Below are 18,719 nucleotides of genomic sequence, written 5' to 3'. Positions count from 1 at the left end.
TGAGAAATTGCAAACAGCAGCAGCATGAGAAATTTTCATGGTGGAGCAAATTCATTTATATTGCGGGATATACTATTTTCAATTTAAAACACATTATCTCTACTATATGCCACAGTACCTCTTTTTATCCTTCATTCTTAAACATATATGCCAGTTCGCTGCCCAGTCTACATACATATTTTATCTCATGGTAATGAGTGAGCTTCTAGCCGACATATGAGGACTGACGATATCAAGTCATACTCTAACTGCGGAATCAATTCTCTTTATGAAGATTGATGACGTGACGGCACATGGAGAAAGTTTGAAAAGTGTCTGCACCATCTGCTAGTCTGCGTATTATTCACTGAGTGCAAGCGGTGATTGCGCAACCATGTGGAATAGTAAGCATATAACATAATGTTTCAAGACATGGACCATGGATCACAGAACGTGATGCACAGGGCCAGCTGCCATACCTTTGGCTGGAGATTGGGGTGCAACAGGACGTATCCATTGGGATCAATGGCAAAGTAGTATCCATTTGGACCAATCTGATGCAAAAGATGAACAGAGGAGAGGGGATTTAGATATCCAGAAACATACATGATGTTAGTACTTGTGCTGTATGGTATAAATGGGGAATGTCTGTAAAAAAGTGTGTAAAAGAAGGATGTCACTGTTCCTAAAAAACAAGACTATAAGATGCAACAAATGGGCTGTATTTAATGATAAGGACAGTTTTATTTGAGGGTGATTTAATACAGACATTAGAAAGAACAACACATCTAATGGAATCACATCACTCACTAACTGCCCTGGAGAGAAAACTCTGAGTATCTTCTTCTCAAGTGAAGAAGTCACAAGACTTTAGTTTGACACATGTTTTTGTCTGTGTGCATGTGATCACATATGGGTGTTAAACTCACTGTGAAGCGTGGTGTGAGCTTCTTGATGTCATCCAGAGACACATCAATCCCCATTACGCCAAGAATCAACTGATTCTGGTGCTGAGAGAAAATATGAGGGAGAAAGAATGAGGCAAATATAAGTATATAAGTCATGCTGATGACTCCGCCTACTTTTCAAGCAGTTGTTCAGGCATTTTTTCACTGCACCTCGCCGTTCCTGTCATCTTTGGTCTTGGTTTTATTGAAGACAGGGAGTGTTCCAGTGATGACCAGACCCAGTTCCTGATGGAGACACATTTTTCAGCTCAGGAATCGAATCATGTTAAAGCAGGAACAACACTTGTGCATCATTTAACTGTTAATTAGATGAAAAAAATAAATGATGCCATACCAGAGCATCAAGATACACATTAGTCCATTGGACTTGTTTGGCCTGCTTGTCTGCCAGAACCATTGGTCTCCCCAGGACATCCAGGTACTCCTACATTAGAAAAACAACACTATCTTAGTCCCCAGATTAATGTTTCAGTGCAGAAAGAATGCATCTCTTGAATGCCTGACGATGAATGTATAGATGAATAAATCATCTTCTAAAATCACCTGCGTGTTTATTCTGATGGCCCCAATGGACGGGATCTCATAGAAGTAACCTGGAAAAATGAACAGACACAAAGTGTTTAGAAGGCGACAGATAACAAATATACATAATAGGAAAGGGACCAAATGCGATCAAATGATGCATGATGCAAATGTCTAGTGCAGCCCACCGCATCACAACTGTTTCCATAGTGATAGGTGAATTATTAGACATGTATAAAAATGTATTTGAAACCATTTCCTGAGATCTAACCTGAGCTTGATCAACTTAATCTAATTCTTGGATCATAACAAACTGACAACAATACTCAGTACCAATGTGTATTATGATCCGTGCTGTACCTTTGTTGGAGCAGGCCATCCACTGAATGGGTCCTTTATCATAGTTGTGTTGTCCTACTGAGAAGGTGAAGATCCTCACCTGGAGCAGAAGATTAAATTCAACAATATTTATCATGACATAACTCTCACAATGTTAAAAAAAATACTCTCTTGTAGGTTAACTGACATATTTTAGTAGTATAAAGTCATTAGATACGCTGATGCTGATGCTGATAATTTAGATTTATTCGATTATTTTAACACACTATGATGCATCATACACTTCCGATTAACTACAATTAACATTCAATCAGTCACAATTAAAATATGTGATTTTAACCTGAAAAAACTTTTAACATTCTGTGTCATATGTGTGTGTAACCTGCTCATATTTTCTACCTTGTGCATGTGCGCATTAGTGGGTATTCATGTGCAGGAGTGTGTGTGTGTGTGTATGTGAGTGTGTGTGTGAGCAGATTTTTGTTTCACATAATACGCAGAAAACCTCATCTGCCTTCTGCATAAACTTTTGGGTACAGAGGATATACACACGGAAGTTTCAACCCAAAGGGAGTTCCAAAAAGCTGAGTCTAATAAAAACTACAACGGGAGCATATCCACGTAGATAAAAGCAAACAATTCACACTGCAGTATCATATGGCCTCTTTGTGTGTTTGTGTGTGTGTGTGTGTGTGTGTGTGTGTGTGTGTGTGTGTGTGTGTCTGTGTGTGTGTGTGATATCTACATACCTTTTTGTCAGCATTGTATTTTTCCAGTATAGCCTGAGCTCTTTCCTCTCCTCCATCAGTAAACAGCATGATGATCTTGTTGCAGTTTGCTCTGCTAACATTTGTCTAGTCAAAGGAAATACATAAGAATTTTATGATTGCTGTTGTATGTTATATATCTTCGCCCATGTAGCTGCATGGCCTGAGGAGGACACTTTCTGTCAGTCTGCCCTTTTCTTAAAATTTGAAACATATCTTTTTCCTACTGCCATAAACTTTGGCTTGATCAAAACTCCATGTCAAAGAATCCATTATGATGATATCCCCAAAACTAATGGTTCAAGGCAACATTCACCACCATTTTCCATTTAAATATGTGTATAATCCCCAGTGGACGAACCCTGGTTATTTTGGTGACCTCAACAACTTTCCTTTTATTCCGTAACCAGCTTAAAATGAAAACATTGCTCATAATTTAATGGGCAGACTGCCATGAAGCGTAAAACACACATTCACACTCACAAGAGATAAAACCTGCCTTTCATCTTTTGCCACTGTTGTTTGTTCAGTCCAACACAAACAGACTTCTATGAACATTGCAGCCTCATGAACCCATTTGCAGGGCTTCAGATTTAGGCAGTTCTTACCAAACCATACCCAACTGTGCAACATATTTAACTCTATCACTAATACTCAGTCACAGACCAGGTTTAGAGTTGGTCACACATGTTTCTAAAAGCTGTATTGTTATATAACCTCAGCTATCATTCTTTTTGCCATTTTAGGGTGTAACAATCTAATATTTTTTTCATTGTCTAGACAGTTGAGTCGAGATAATAAATTTAACCAGCAGATGGCAGTAAAAGACAATACTCTGCTACTGCTCAAAATGTGAGGGTATCACAAATCACTTTCATTTAAAACTTGTTTTAAGCCTCTGGTGCACTCAGTTACACAAAATAACTTCTTCTTTCATTAGAAAAAAGGAAAAAAAGAAAACTAGAAAATCTCACCGCAGAGAGCTGCTCAAAAGCAAACTCAAAGCCTTTTGTGTAGTTTGTAATCCCTTTAGCTGTGATGTTCTGCACAGCGTCCTTCAGCACCTTCTTGTTCCTCACATTGGCCTGAACCAGATGATCGAAACACGCTGTCTTCTTCACCCTGGTGTTAAACTGGAAAGCAAGGGCGAGGAGTTATAACCTACAAATTATACATACAACTACAACATGTATGCATATGCAACAAATGATATAAATGCAGCTCACATGCGCGCACACACACACACAAACACTCCCACCTGGCCTTGGCTGTTATCAGGCAGTGGTAAACAGACACATTCATCAAACCCCACTAATTGCTTCACATCCTTGGAGCTCAACGATTTGGTACCCATGGAAACAAGATTCTGCTATATAAGAACGAGGTTAGGCAGCAACACCATCTTTTTTTTTTTTTTTTTTTTTTAAAGGTGAGACCTCCTCATTTTCACCCCACAGCACACATACGCATACACACACACACACACACGCACGCACACGCTTGACTCCTTATACACTGAGCTGTGCTACAAGTCAAACTGATGGTCCGTATTTCCTCTTGTTAAATGTCTGAGCTGAAAATTTTAATTAATGTTGGAATGAACACAAAGGGCATTTTCAAAAAGCTCACAATGATAATAAATACAAATGACAAAATGAATAATATAATTCGAAAATAATATGTCATAAGTGTGCATGAAGGACACGAGACAGCAGAGTAGTAAACCCACACATCTATTGTGTTGTAGAACTCTTCTAAAACAATACTGCATCTCATCGATCTCAACTAATCAATGTGTCTCTGTTAGATGGCCAGTATAGGGAGGCTGAAAACACTGATCTGCACAGACAAGCAGGGAGGCAAAAAGAGCCCTGACCATATGAATGCATGGTTGTGTGATGCCTTCGCATATGTGTGTGTGTTTCCAATGAGCGTGCCAACCTTGAAGTTCCTTTTACCTTGACAGTAACAGACATACACATCTTCTCTGCACTGAAAGGCAATGTCACGATGGCTGTGCATTAACAAAAAGATTGAATCAAGGCGACAGCACAGAAATACACACACAAACATAATGGAGGTTCACATAATTGCCCACGTAGACCACACGGGGGATCTTTTATCACATTATCTATTAAAAGGAGAAGTGAGGAAGGTGAGACAGGAATGTGGGAGGGCGACGAGCAGAAAGTGAGAGGAAGAGGACAGAAAAAGAGAAGGGTGAGGTGGGGGATGTGAATACGGGATTCAATAGCAGGAAAGTGAGAAGGTGTATCTCATATAGAAAATAATGAGCTCACGTGCTGCATGTGACAAATCAACCATATACTGATTAGAAAGGCAGTATTTTTGTAGATAGGCCCATTATGTCCAAAAAAGGAAAGAGCATATTACTGAGAAAACACATTATGGCTTTGTAAAATATTGTTATTGGCCTTGCATGCAAATGTGAATATAATCTACTACAAATTCCACTGTTCCCTTGTGATCCTATTACAACAGCTCTTGTATCTGTGTGTATGTCTGTGCGTGTGTGTGTGTGTGTGTGTGTGTGTGTGTGTGTGTATGTGATGGCCCAGGCCTTGGGAATGGATTAGTGACACAAGACACAAGAGAGAAGGCTAATCTTCGAGCCCTAATCCCACTGGACTTTCTGCTACTCTGGTTTGGTACTCTGGCTTGCCAAGTGGACTGACGCTGGCTAACAGCACTGACACCGGCTAACACGGCTGAACAGGCCGGATCAAAGTGACGGCAGCTCGGTGAGGCGGGAGGGTGAGGGAAAGCGAGAACACAAATGAGAAAAAAAAAAAAGAAAAAAAAAAGAGGATGAGGACGGAGAGGGAAAGAATGAGCAGAGAGGAACAGCCATCAGCATTCTTCTGACCTACCGCAGCTGTGGAGGAAGTTTGTGAGCATCTTCCATGACCAAATGCCAACTTAGTCCCTGGGCTACTGTTAATGAGGAGGGATTTATGGGTAATATCAGAGATTAATGATTTAGTGTCAGGTTACAACACCCTCAGGGCCAGACATAGGGCGCTGTGTATGTGTGTGTGTGTGTGTGTGTATGAGTAAGTAAGTCAATGACAGAGGGAAAGGGAGAGAGGGTGACAGAGAGAAAGAATAATGAGTTTTGGTGGAGGAGGAGCAAATTGACCTCCACTGATTTATAGTTTGCTCACTGATATATTGAGTGGCAGGATGAAGGTAATTAAGGGATTATTCCTGCTCATCAGAAAATGTGGCAATATAGCTAAAAGAAAAAAAAAAATAGAAGTCAGGATGGAGCAAAAAAACTAAAAACTAAAGCGATCATGTGATCATACAGGTTGTAAACAAACCACCAGGTTAACCAAACCTATTTATAAAATAAAACAAAAAACGAACATTAAAATTATGAACCAGACTGTCTATTATAAACATGCAATGCAATTCACAGGACCATACTGGTCAATTTTGACCTTCTGTACTTGCTGTAGTTGTGCACACATATAATGAATGTTATGAAGATAAAGTGTTTTAGATATCCTGGCGAAACATTAGGCTTGTTTAACTCCTACTTGATAGTCTAACTGCTCATGTTTTCTATGCTCTTGTACGTGATTTCACTGTGTTCCCAGATATCAGAAATTATTTTTGTAAGGAATTTGTTATTGTAACCCATAGAAACACTGGCAAAAGCTACAAATTTAAGACCCACCAATGACGCATGGCAGCCACTGCACTGTTGTTTTAGAGGACAGTAGAAAAACAAACCAAAAAAAGTTCCAAGTGAGTTGTACTTTACTCTTTGAACTTATCTCTCTCATTTTGTCTCAGTTTCTTAAGCACACACACACACACACACACACACACACACACACACCACACACACACACACACACACACACACACACACACGCAAACACACACACACACACATTGAGGTCCCCGACAGATTCGAATAATTGCACATCTTTGCTGAATCACAAGTCCACCATGAAACAGAATACATTGTGTCCAAGACAAAGGGTCCCATGGGGAGAGGAAACAGCGTGTGAATGGTTGTCTTTGTGCGAGCAGAATGAAGACAGCTCCAATCTCTATAAAGACCCGTCTCAATAAACACCTCCACAGACAGCCATCTACGTATCACACAGTCCCCTGATTGGCTCTTTCCGAGTGTAATCGCAAGCATGGAAGGCCTAGAATAGATGGTAAGGGAATGAAAAGGTGGAGGGGGGGAGCGACGGAAGTGATTGGTGGGTGTGAAAAGTAAAAATGAAGGGAAAGAAAGTGGGCGCAGTGAAAAGAGGAAAGTTGTGGTGTTGTGTATAGAGGTGGAGAGGCGTACAGTGTACAGGGAGATCATTCATTGACACGAGGAGATGAATGGAGGTATATGGTAAAATGCTGAGAGGAATTGCATGGCTCAGTGATGAAAGGAAAAAGTGATGGCGAGATCAAGAGAGTGATGGATGAGTCACTCCTGTTAGAGGTGCAGTTTTAATTCATTTAGGGGCAGTGGGAATGTGCACACATGTGCACACACACACACGCACACACATGGGTGAAGAGGTGTGGTGGGGGCATGTAGTGTTTTAATCCCGTACACCAAATAGAGCAGTGGGTATTTCATTAAAGGTCTGTTTCAGGGTGGCCAGACCGGAGAGAAATCCATATTTCATTACTTGTCATCCATCTTTCCATCTCTCTTGTGTGTGTACGTGTGTGTGCATGTGTGTGTACGTGTGTGTGCGTGTGTGTGTGTGTGTGTGTGTGTGTGTGTGTGTGTGTGTGTGTGTGGGGGTATGCGCGCAATGTCTTCGTGTGTGTGCCGTCATTTAAATGTATCTGAAAGTACGTGAATGGGCATGTAAATGCACAAGCCCATTCATGCGCACACTCTGAATCTGTCTGTCACTCTGTCCTTTTTCTCAGCGTGCATCATGCTCCCCGCCGCCTCACACAAACAGACCACCCAGTGCTCAGCAAGTGGAAGGTTTAATAATACTCACATAAACTACATTGACGTAGTCGTCATCAGACAGAGTTTCTAGCATCTCACTGACGGAGGTCCTGATCAGTTTGAGAGTCAAGCCTGACACACTCCCGCTCCTGCAAGAAAAAAAACAAAAAAAACATACCTGACAGCTTCTCACTGCAATCTGTCTCTGTAATTCTTGTCCTGTGAGATTTTACTCAATGTAATTAGAAATTCCTCTGCCTTGGGAAATACATTACATTATGAGGCAAATGCCATGCATTATAATCAAGGGAAATCATGACAGATGTGGGAAGGTTATGGATCAATGAGGTTATAACGTAACTCACGCGTCTACGAGGATTAGCATATCTTTGGGTGAGGCAGCTCCCTGGATGTACCTAGATGGACGTTAATGAATGAAAAGACAAGCTGGACTGAGACACACACTCACAACAACACAGCACAACAGTAGTTTAAAATATGTTGAAGGCCAGTGATTTACATTTTAACACAACACAACATTACTTATACACTTTGAGCCATTCTTATTAGAGTGTTACATACATATAGAGCTGGGCAATATCTCTGAATTCAATATAACAGCATTAATAACAATACTTTTCAGACATCAATATATGATATGGCAAATGTAAACAAAAAGGTGTTCAATGCAATGAACTGTGTTCTACAGATATGCATTTCTTTTCTTTCTACTTTCTAACCTTTTCAGAGCTGTAAATAACATTATAAAATTATTACATATTACTTGGATGTGTTATTCATTACACATCAGAGTTGTTTAAAATAATTATATTGTCATAATGCAATTCCGCTGAAAGTGGTGCAACATATATTTAGTACACTTGTAAGTAAAAGCTACGTTTATTTCCTGTGATAAGCAACTATATCGAAACTATCAAACAGAACACAACATAAAAGTAAATAGTTACATGCATAACAACAGTAATTTTAGGGTTGCATTCAAATTCAATTAATATTGTGCTCCTTCCTTCTATACTATGCCAGTTTTCTTACCATGGCCTCCTGCGGACGTCATACAGGTCAATTTTACTGGGAGTCTTACGAGCATCCATCCAGGGAGAAGCTTTAGGAAGAGATTGAATGTGTGTTGATCATAATGTCTTGATAATTGAAGGGAATAAAATTCATTCCTATTTTGGTCTGATTTCTGACACATCGCTGATTTGCAAATATCTGGCAATATGCAGCGTCACATTCAGCTCAGCAGTGAGGAGTCGCTGTCAGTCATTATGTAGATAAGAAACGCGACTTTTTGGGAGGATATATAAAAAAAACACTTACATATCTGCCATAATGACAGTTGGTTTGTGGGATAGAATCCTACATTTCTTACACCATCTATATTATAACACATTTCAGCTCGCTAAAATTATTCCTGAAGAGGTAAACAGCCGGGAAATAAGATAAAATATTCATCTGAGATTCAAAGCACAGAGCACTGGATTCACTTGCTTTGACAATGATCAGTTGCTCTCTATCTGTATGCTGTCAGTGAGGGGCACCATGAAAACAAACCAGTGTGAGAGAGTGACTGCCTATCATGCATGCTAAAAGGTAAAAAAAAAAAAAAAAAAAAAAGGAACAGAGAGGAATAAATTCATGGCCAATGAAAATTCCTGAATATTAGACATAAACTTTTGCCATAAAGATATAGAGTCAATGATGACTGGAATCTCATGAATAGAAATAGCTTGGCAGAGGAAACAATCACGGCAGAGAGCAGCACTGCACTAATGCAGTTAAAGATAGTATGACACTATGGCATCACATATAAAATCTGTGCAAGTTGAGCAATGGAGATTACTTATTGAGGTTATTTGCCCAGTGATGTGTGAACAAACTTGTGAATATATTCCCTAGTTATGATTAAAAGCTACATGCTGTATCATAGGTCAACAAAATAAGAATCAGCTGAAGAGTGAAGCTGCAATTTGATAAGGAAGGACACACACAGCATCAAATAGAAGATAGGATGATAGAAGATATGATTTTTTTTTCTTTTTTTACCTGGGTAGTAGCGAGCCAGGCCTGCAGCGCTACCAAACACCTGCCAGAGAAGAGTCGGGTCATCCTCTCTGTTCTTTCTAAACACCTCCTCCAGTGCCTCCGTCCAGTTCAGCTCATTCAGAACAATGGTGGCTGGAAAACCACACAGACATAACACATCACAAAACATACACATAAACATACTTGTGAAAAGACAATATACTAGAAAGAAGATCATTCCCTTGGACACACTGGTACATGTCAGTGTGTGTATATTCTCCAATAATGACTAAAGGACAAAGCAGTGCAGGTGAGCTTGCAGCAAAGACATGTGGACTTCTTAGATTAACACATTCATTAAGATTCACGCACAGGCCCGCTCAGTGTTGGCCCACTCGCCCAGCGGGACACATGAGCAAATATGAGGCCAGCAGCACCCAGTCAGAGCCACTGGTGATATTTAGGAACAATTACTGAGGAATAGTATTCTGGCAAGTAGTAGGTTTGCACTGACAAAAATTAAACTGTGTTTAATGGTACCTGAAACACCCGATAACCTGTGTGTGCACGTGCGTGCGTGTTTGTATGTGTGCATGTGTGTGATTGATGGTGTGTGCTGTGAGAGGCAACAGGCATTATGGATGTAATGACACAGCACCCAGACAGCTCAGAGCCACATAACACTCACTATGATGGATGGAGACACAGCGCATTCTGCCCCAACTCTATCTTTGCTCTGTCTGTCTCCCTACTGCTCTTCTTTTACCCCTCCTTTCATTTCTTCTTTTCTATATACTAGTATTGTATATAATATTGTACAGGTATTTGTTTTAAGTGACTCTGTATGAGAATGCCTGTGCGTATGTGTAAGTGTGCATATGTGTGAGATAGATTGGTATCCTGTGTTGAGAGTGACGTGGCTCATTGATGTGCAAAGCAAACACTGTTCATTTGCATGCATGCCTCTAGAGGGGAGAGTTAATGAAGCCTCGGTTGCCAGGAGTGCATGTTTTTTTATTATAGAAAGGGAGAGAGAGAAAGAGAGAACATGCAGTGTGTGCGCTCACTAATGTGTTTTCCTCATTAAGTGTAGTTTTAAAGGGAAAAGGAGAGAAAATAACACCACATGCCTTGTTAAGTAATGAGAAAATTACAAACTGTACCTGTGAATTTAAAACAAAGACTGATGAAGACAGACAGGTAGATAGCTACCTACACACAGGCCCACTAATAGCTATTTGACTATAGCTACATAGTAAGATACAGAAGATACACATATACATGTACGTACAGAATACAGTGCTACACAAGTATGCCAACATCTAACCCAGTAGTAATACTACCAATAGAATACTGTATGTTGTTTTTTTTTTTTTTATATATTTCAGGTGCTTTTGAGTGCTCCTGAGTTAGTCATAATATTTAATAAACTAAACTCCACTGCTGCTTCATCGTGGATACAGTATCCTCCAGTCGCCCATATTGCCACTGACACTAATGAATTCCCTGGCTCCACTCGGCATGGCTTTGATGCCACACTGAATCTACACCCAGTGATGACTTCATCTAGTTGGGACATCACAGGTGCAGTATAATTCACTTACAAATGCAACATGGGTTCTCTTTAACATTAAATAGTACATTATTTCCAGTGCTTTAAATAAGGATAAATAGTACATCTCCTATACACTCAGTCATCAAATTACTCACAAAGGAATGCTAGGTCCACTAAAGAAAAACTCACTCTGATGTAGTGATATGTGTCATCCACAACGCTTCTGTGTAGCTACAGCCAGCAGCTTGTTTGCTTAGCTTAGCATTTAAACTGTCCAAAGTCTGTCCAAAGGTAACAGTACCTGACTGCCAGCACCTCTTAAGCTCAGAGTGAACATGTTATATCTCATTTGTTTAATCCATTTAAAAAACAGAACCAAAGCTTGAGATGATTGTGATGAGAAGGTCACAATAGCAAACCAGAGCAGAGTGAAGACTGGGCAAGGTGATGTCACTGCCAAAGTAGAGTAGTGACAAAACACTCACAGCACAGGCTGGTGTGTATAGTATACTGGGCCACAGCCTGGACGTGTTGGGCTATCAATAACAAGGGATGCTGACTATTAAAGACTATATTATATTTTAACAATAAAAATTATTTAGGGAATATCAGACTGTCTCAGCCTGAATAAAAGAATATGTCTTTTTTTTCTATAAAATTACATTTTAAAAACTGCATTCTTCCTACATTAAAAAACAAGTGTCATTTTGGACTGAATACTTCTTTATCTCCATCTCTCTTTCTGTCACTTTGAGGGTTGATGTCTTTTTTGTCGGCCGTTTTTTTTCTGTTCATCTGGAAGACAAAAACTGCTAGCTAGCATTGTATCTGGAAGGAGAGAAATATCATATATCTACTCTTCAATTTTTTTGTTCAACGGTATCTAGCCGTCAGGTGTCATATATATTGTATACATAAATTTTTGGCTTCTGTAACCATAAGCAACACTGCTGAATTCAAACATTTTCTTGTCTGTCTGTCGCACAGTGTATCTCTCCGTCTCTTTGTCTCATACACTCTGTCTTTCCCTGGACCACCAGATGCGGCTTTCGTGGTGATCTGTCTGTCATCTGAAGGTCCATCTCATATCCTACGTTCGTCCCACACACGTGATGTGCTGCTGCCTATAGAAGGTGATTTCATAAACTTGCCTTCCACTTTACTCAGAAAATCCAATTTTCTCCAGCTGAGCAAAGGCTATTCCTGGAACATTTATGGGGTGGAGATCAAATTGAAGAGTTGAAACCTCAATAACGTATGAATCCTCTGTCTCTTTTTTTTTTTTCCCAGGAATACAAAACACATTCTCCTCCATGTGTGTCCACACTTTCTCACTGTTCATATGCGGAGAACATTCATTTTTTATCAGCACTATATGCCAGATCTTAACCCCTACTCTAACTATTGCCCAGGGGTCTCCAACAAGTCACTCGTGAGCCACCAGTAACTTGCGCCCTGTCTTAGAGTAGCTCACCCAGAGGTTCAGAGAATATAGTCGGTACAAATCATGGATGTATAGTACAGCAGTAAATACACAGACGCCTCACCACTCTCTGACAGCAAATTATTATTTGTTAAACAGCGTTTAGCAAAATGTAGTTATGCTGCTGTCAAGTTTGTTCACGTGAGGTACACCACAGGTGACGTGCAGTGTTAGCAACTCTTTTGAATAATGTTATATTAAAACTTAAAAGTCACCTCCAGAACAGATATTAACTAAACCTTTCCAAGGAACAGGAAATAAGTTGCCATGGATTAAGTGAGTTACATTCTGAGGTACAACATAAGCATGCTGAATTAGCTATTATAAGCTCCTGTTTGCTATGCACCATCGGATGCGGTGACAACTATCACTGGATTACTTTAATATTGAAGAAAACTTCAAAACATGAGGATTCTGGGGTTATAAGGAGCTTCTTTCTCCTCTGATCCATTAGCAGATTTATCAACTGTTTATTTGCAATGGACATCAGACATAATTGTATTACTGGAGATTGTGAATCACACAGAATCTAAGACTATGTGTATCATGTCTGTATGTTCAGGTTTGAATTAATTATGACTCAGATTTTAGACACAAAAATTAACACTAATGTGAGTTTAAAAGGCAGATGGTTTGGTTTGGATATCAGTGTTTCGATACAATATGTGAATAAATGTAACTAATAATAGACATGAGTAGCTCTCAGTCACTTTCACTTTGAGAGGCTGGAGACTCCTGCTCTAGCCTAACTAATTCTAACCTGGTCTCAAACTCAAAACACACACACACACACACTAGCAGCTCAGTGTATCTATGCATACTCATTACAGGTTACCAATAAACAGCATCCTTGAAAGAAAGGTAGTGTGAGCAATCATGGCACCCAGCCCAGAATATGGCCAGAGAGGTGTCTCTGGGAAAAAAAATGACAAAGTCACAACGAGTTCAAAAGCATGCTAATAAAGCAGGCTTGCACTTTTACAGATAGCAGACCCTGCCAACAGTGTGTGTCAATCCCCAGCCCTCATTTCTGCCCCTGTGTCTGGGGTCACTGGAAAGGTGAAGTACGTAACCTTGGGGCCAGACGGTTCCCCAGCAGGCTGAGGGCCATGCTGAGGACGTCACTCCATTCAGCTGTCCCTCCAAGTCACTGCTGACGCACCACATCCTACTGTACGCTAATTACTGAATATCTAAACACACACACACACACACACACACACAGACACACACACACACACACACACACACACACACACACAGATAGCCAGTCTCACACAGACACACATCATGAATATACAAACACAAGCCAAGCAGCCACAGTGTAAGCTGGTGGTTAGAGAAACTCTCCTGTAATTGGTCTCGTGTTTAAACTTATCATGAACTGTGTGTCCTGGTGAAGTATCCTGAAGCAAGGCATTGAATTTCTTTCTCTCTCCTGTCACACTATGATAAATGCATCACCCAAGTGCTTCAAATGTAAAAATAGAAGAAAAGAAAGCCATTCAAATATAATACATAATTCAGGCCACAGTTAAGATATTCGACAGACCATCCTTAAGTCATTTACATTCAACTTGAGCTGTGCTAATGTCAGATGGACTCTGGAGTATCAAATTATTCTGAACCACTCAAGGTAAATGTCAGCACCTGATGATGAAATGATCAGAAATGTACTTTTATAAAAAACTGGGCAAATACACTCTTTAACAGATGCACATATGTTTCATATAATCTTGGATTGTTTAACACACTTACACACATACACACGACCATCGGACATAAAATGGCCCACATTCTATTTTATAACAGTACAGTGAAATTACTCTTACTTGGTTATAAAAATGCTAACAGAGCAAGGGAAAATATAGTACAGCCACCTTGTTTGATTTCACAGAATAAAGTGTAAGCACCATCTATAACTAAGTATAAAATTTGGTATATTTATTATACTGTGAAGAAAAGACACATTTCTAAATAGAACCTTTACTCTTGTACTCTTGGAAAATGTAGAAAACCTACAGGACTATGTAAAATATATAGCCATTGGTATTATGTGAGATCACAGCTAGAGTTTGTATCAAACAAAACTTTTATTTATAATTGCATTATGCTTTAAAAGCTATTAATTACACACCTCAGAACACATGAACAGATTCAATCAAAGGACTCATTATCAAAACCTTTCCTGAAAAGAAAATGCATTCCCACACTCATGCTTGGAGGTTTGCTGAAACAAAGCCTGAAATCATCATCATCATCATCATCATCATCATCATCATCACATCAATCTCTTTCATTAGAAAAGAACAGAGGGTGTTCATTTACATCCCAAGGATACACAACTCAGCCAAGATACAGTAGAGTACAGGGGAAGATCCGATTATGCTGTGTCACTTTTTTTTTTTAAACCATCATTTAGCTACGGGTAAATTTGCTAGAGGCGCAGTCTGTAAACAACAATTCATAATGGGTCGGTGTGTGAATTGTATCCATGGTTACCACTGGGGTTGTGTGTTGTTGGATGTGTACTCACAGCCATCATAGATGTCAGTTGGGATGTGGACAGCTGTGTGATTGTGATCAGTCAAACGCCTAAATGATGGGTCCTCTTTAAAGTCTGGTCGAATCCTGTATTTTCTTCCCTCTGTCTCATTTGCATCCAGCTGGGAGGGAAAGAAAAAAAAATCAAGATGCAGACAGTAATGCTGACCGTGAGTTTAAGACATCATACAGAGCCTCTTTGTTCTATTTGCTGAGGCATGCTATGACGTACCCACAATTTGTGGGTTTGTTTAAAAGCTTTATGCCTTAATGATAAGTCTGACGTGATAATGTCATCGCTGCACTTTTCACACCCTCACAACTTGTTTGAGAAAATATAGCATCATCAACTGTATGCTTGATGAAATCTTGCTTTTTTTTCTTTTCATCATCTTCATTGGGGAGGGGAAGCAGGAGACAGCCAGATTGTCTGTGCACCTTGTGGAGATTTATAACTCCTGCCGTGCGTTCACCAATTTACATCAATGAGAGCAGCGCAGACAAATGTAGGAGATGGATGAAGAAAAGCATGATGAGATATGGAGGAAAGAATGCATGGTAGAGAGGGAGTGAGGTAGCAAGGAAGAGAGAGAGAGGAAAGAGCAAGCGGGGGGGAGGGGGAGTGAGTGTGAACAGTTACTTCCTAATAAAGCAGCAGTGTAGCCAGCTCATACATCTCATCTGTCAATTAGAGAAGAACATGGCAGAAACCTCTTCACCTGAGAGAGGGAGGGAGGAGGGATGACGGAGAGGAAGCTACATGGGGAAAAAAAAGCATGGAGAGGAGGCAAAAGAGGGAGGAATTGCAGTAAAAGGCTGAGGCCATGATAGAAACTGAGAGTGAGAAAAAATAAGACGTGAATAGAGGAAGAAAAATGGAAGAGAGGAGGGAGGATGGGGGGGTGAAAGGGAGGACACGAGAGAGAGGGTGCTTTGTAGCAAAACCATATTACTGGCCCATGTCCAAGTGTGACCTGTGTGTTTGCAAGGGCTTAAATGGAAGGAGAGCAAATAGGCAGAAGGGGGAAAAAAGCACACTCACATTGTCCTTTGCGTTGTAATAGGAGATTTCATCATCCTGTAAACAAGACACACACAAGCAGAAATATCACTCAGTGTGTGCTTTAGGGTGTTGCACAAAGACACGTAACATTTATGTAATGATGAAATGCTTAATACATTTCTAAACAGTTCTTTATTTTGTTGGCAGGCAACTCCATTAGTTAATTCTCCAGTTTTATGTTAATAGACACTGGTCTGCACCACCAGTCGAATGAATACTGTATGAGTTAAGCTGAGTGTGCAGAGTGTTCCTCTTTTTACATCTGTGTCTGTGCGCCTGGAGCCATTTGCAATGCTCCAGGGAAGCATTTCCCTGCCATTGAGAAAGCAATATAGTAATTCACATCTTAAACACATATATAACTGTCTCTCTGACAAGCATTTTTCCTGACCACCTCCGTTACAATAGTCTGCCACGGTGGTTCTTAGAAAGCAAAGTATCTGCCATCTGAAATGAGAGGCATAGTGTGTCATAACAGTGTATAATATGCAATAAGCCTATTTACTAATGGAGCTGTAATCACTGCTGATGACAAACGCAAACATAATAAAACCTACGACAATCAAATGAATTTATTGCCAGTAAATCCAGAATACGCCCCTCTGTAATGTTTGTGTATCTGTGTATCTCCCCGTTTTACCACCATACTATATATAACACACACACATAAAACCTACACATGTATATTATATAGGTATTCCTATATGCTTGTGCGAGCATTTGTCTGTATTTTTGTGTCTTTCTGTTACCTCAAACTCGTCTTTCCACTGATGCTCCATCTGGAATTTCTCAGCAGCTGTGGCCAGTTTCTGGGGAGAGAAATATGACAGGGATTTAGATTGGAAACTGCACAAGGCATGCTTCCTTCACTGCATCGGTCTAATTATAGAAAACCTGAGCAAAAGAGAGTACGTTAAAAGGCACGATGGAGACCATCCCAGAGACAGAGAAATGATGATGATCTCACTCGCACAGCTCAAACCACAGGGCTATCACGGTCTTACAGCACTGTTCGCTAAAGGCCACGCCGCAGAGTGTCATAATGTCAGAATGAAAAGGTTGTACTGTAGGAGGATAGTGTTAGTGTGTGTGTGAGAGACGGAGAGGGTGAAAGAGAGAGGAATTAAGAGAAAAAGGGGGGTCAACAGTGTAAGAAATGGCAGATCATTGAATAAAGAGCAAGTGGATTACTAACTGAGAGGCTGTCAATCAAATTGGATACTTCTAAATAACAAGGGGATATAAATGTAATTGACCTCACCTTTGCTCTATCTCTCTACCATGCACACACACACACACACACTCGTACTGGGAAATGATACGATTTATCGCACTGGAAAATATCTTACACAGTACAAGCAATAAAAAGGACAACACACAAACTAAAGTGCACATACTGTATTTATCAGTGTGGGAACAAATGGTGATTGTAACTGCAAAATTAAGAATAACCCTTACAAGAACATAATGAAACATAGTTGACAGGTGAAATAATTCAACCATCATTGCATTTCCTCCTCAAAGCTTCACTTTTATTGGCAGGTACATTGATATGGAAAAGGTAAGGGGCTTGAATAAAAGAACAGCATGTTCCCAAGGAAGACAGCAAGGCCAAGAAGCAAACCAAAACAAACCCTTTTGCACAACTGTATATATGTTCACCCAGGCAAATCCACAGTGATCAAACCTTGGCCTGGCCCTGGCCTGCCCTGCTCAGACTCTACAGGGTAATGACAAGCCTGTGGAGGAAAGGATTGCCCTTAAATAAATCAACCTGTCTGACACACTGCCTTCCTTCACAACAGCAAGGTTGGGATGGTGTCAGAGAAACTCCACTGAGGGATGTATTATGAATTAATCAAAGCTATTTGAACTAATGAAGATAAACTGTATTTACAGCTGAATGTCATTCTGATATTCATCTGTTGGACTCTGAAAGTAGGAAAGCATAACATCAGGCATGCCAGACCTGTGCAGGAGTAAACCCTGGATGCGATGCTTATAGTATATGTAATTCTGTGCTTTTACTGAGTGTGGGTATGAATGTGTATGTGTGAGTCTGTGACCATGTGTCTGCTGTCAGCAATGGTTCCATTCTTGATCAACAGTCCCATCCCTTTGGCCTCGAGTCCTGGGCTCTGTTCCAGACCTGTCTCCACCTCCTCTGCACTGGCTGTCAGCAGCTAAATATACACCCTATTCCAGCCATAAACACACACACCCCAACACAAAATAGTGATCATGAAATTATTACGCACCATGTTCACCATGCACAAAAATAATGTGTTCTATCACCGCGTCAAGCACTGAATCATATGATTTCCACTTACAAAGTGTGTCCATCAAATGCACGACGCTGACGGTTGTTTTTACCCGACACAGATGGCGTTAAAACTATTTCAGTGACTTGGTCTGCAGATCTGAATCCATTGCTGTAATTGAAATATTTTTGTATTTTATATATAAGTAAATATTTAATTTTATAAGTAATCTGAAAACATG

General features: G+C 40.1%; 1 protein-coding gene across 2 annotated transcripts in view; it reads right to left on the bottom strand.

The window, feature by feature from the left end:
* Window positions 1–18,719, bottom strand: part of LOC130175978 (voltage-dependent calcium channel subunit alpha-2/delta-1) — a 58,150-nt gene that overhangs the window by 20,681 nt on the left and 18,750 nt on the right. For both annotated transcript variants that reach the window (XM_056386745.1, XM_056386746.1), the window contains exons 4-18: window positions 16,967–17,026; window positions 16,197–16,232; window positions 15,147–15,276; window positions 9,594–9,725; window positions 8,580–8,649; window positions 7,892–7,942; window positions 7,576–7,675; window positions 3,550–3,708; window positions 2,558–2,662; window positions 1,830–1,908; window positions 1,491–1,540; window positions 1,282–1,371; window positions 1,098–1,172; window positions 909–989; window positions 459–533 (exon numbers count right to left, since the gene is read on the bottom strand). In XM_056386745.1, the coding sequence (XP_056242720.1) occupies window positions 459–533; window positions 909–989; window positions 1,098–1,172; window positions 1,282–1,371; window positions 1,491–1,540; window positions 1,830–1,908; window positions 2,558–2,662; window positions 3,550–3,708; window positions 7,576–7,675; window positions 7,892–7,942; window positions 8,580–8,649; window positions 9,594–9,725; window positions 15,147–15,276; window positions 16,197–16,232; window positions 16,967–17,026 (1,293 nt within the window). The remainder of the gene's footprint in view (window positions 1–458; window positions 534–908; window positions 990–1,097; window positions 1,173–1,281; window positions 1,372–1,490; window positions 1,541–1,829; window positions 1,909–2,557; window positions 2,663–3,549; window positions 3,709–7,575; window positions 7,676–7,891; window positions 7,943–8,579; window positions 8,650–9,593; window positions 9,726–15,146; window positions 15,277–16,196; window positions 16,233–16,966; window positions 17,027–18,719) is intronic.

This window comes from Seriola aureovittata, chromosome 10, assembly GCF_021018895.1.
Source record: "Seriola aureovittata isolate HTS-2021-v1 ecotype China chromosome 10, ASM2101889v1, whole genome shotgun sequence".
Lineage (NCBI taxonomy): Eukaryota > Metazoa > Chordata > Actinopteri > Carangiformes > Carangidae > Seriola > Seriola aureovittata.
The sequence above is the reverse complement of the archived record's forward strand: the minus strand, read 5'-3'. Positions and strand labels throughout refer to the sequence as shown.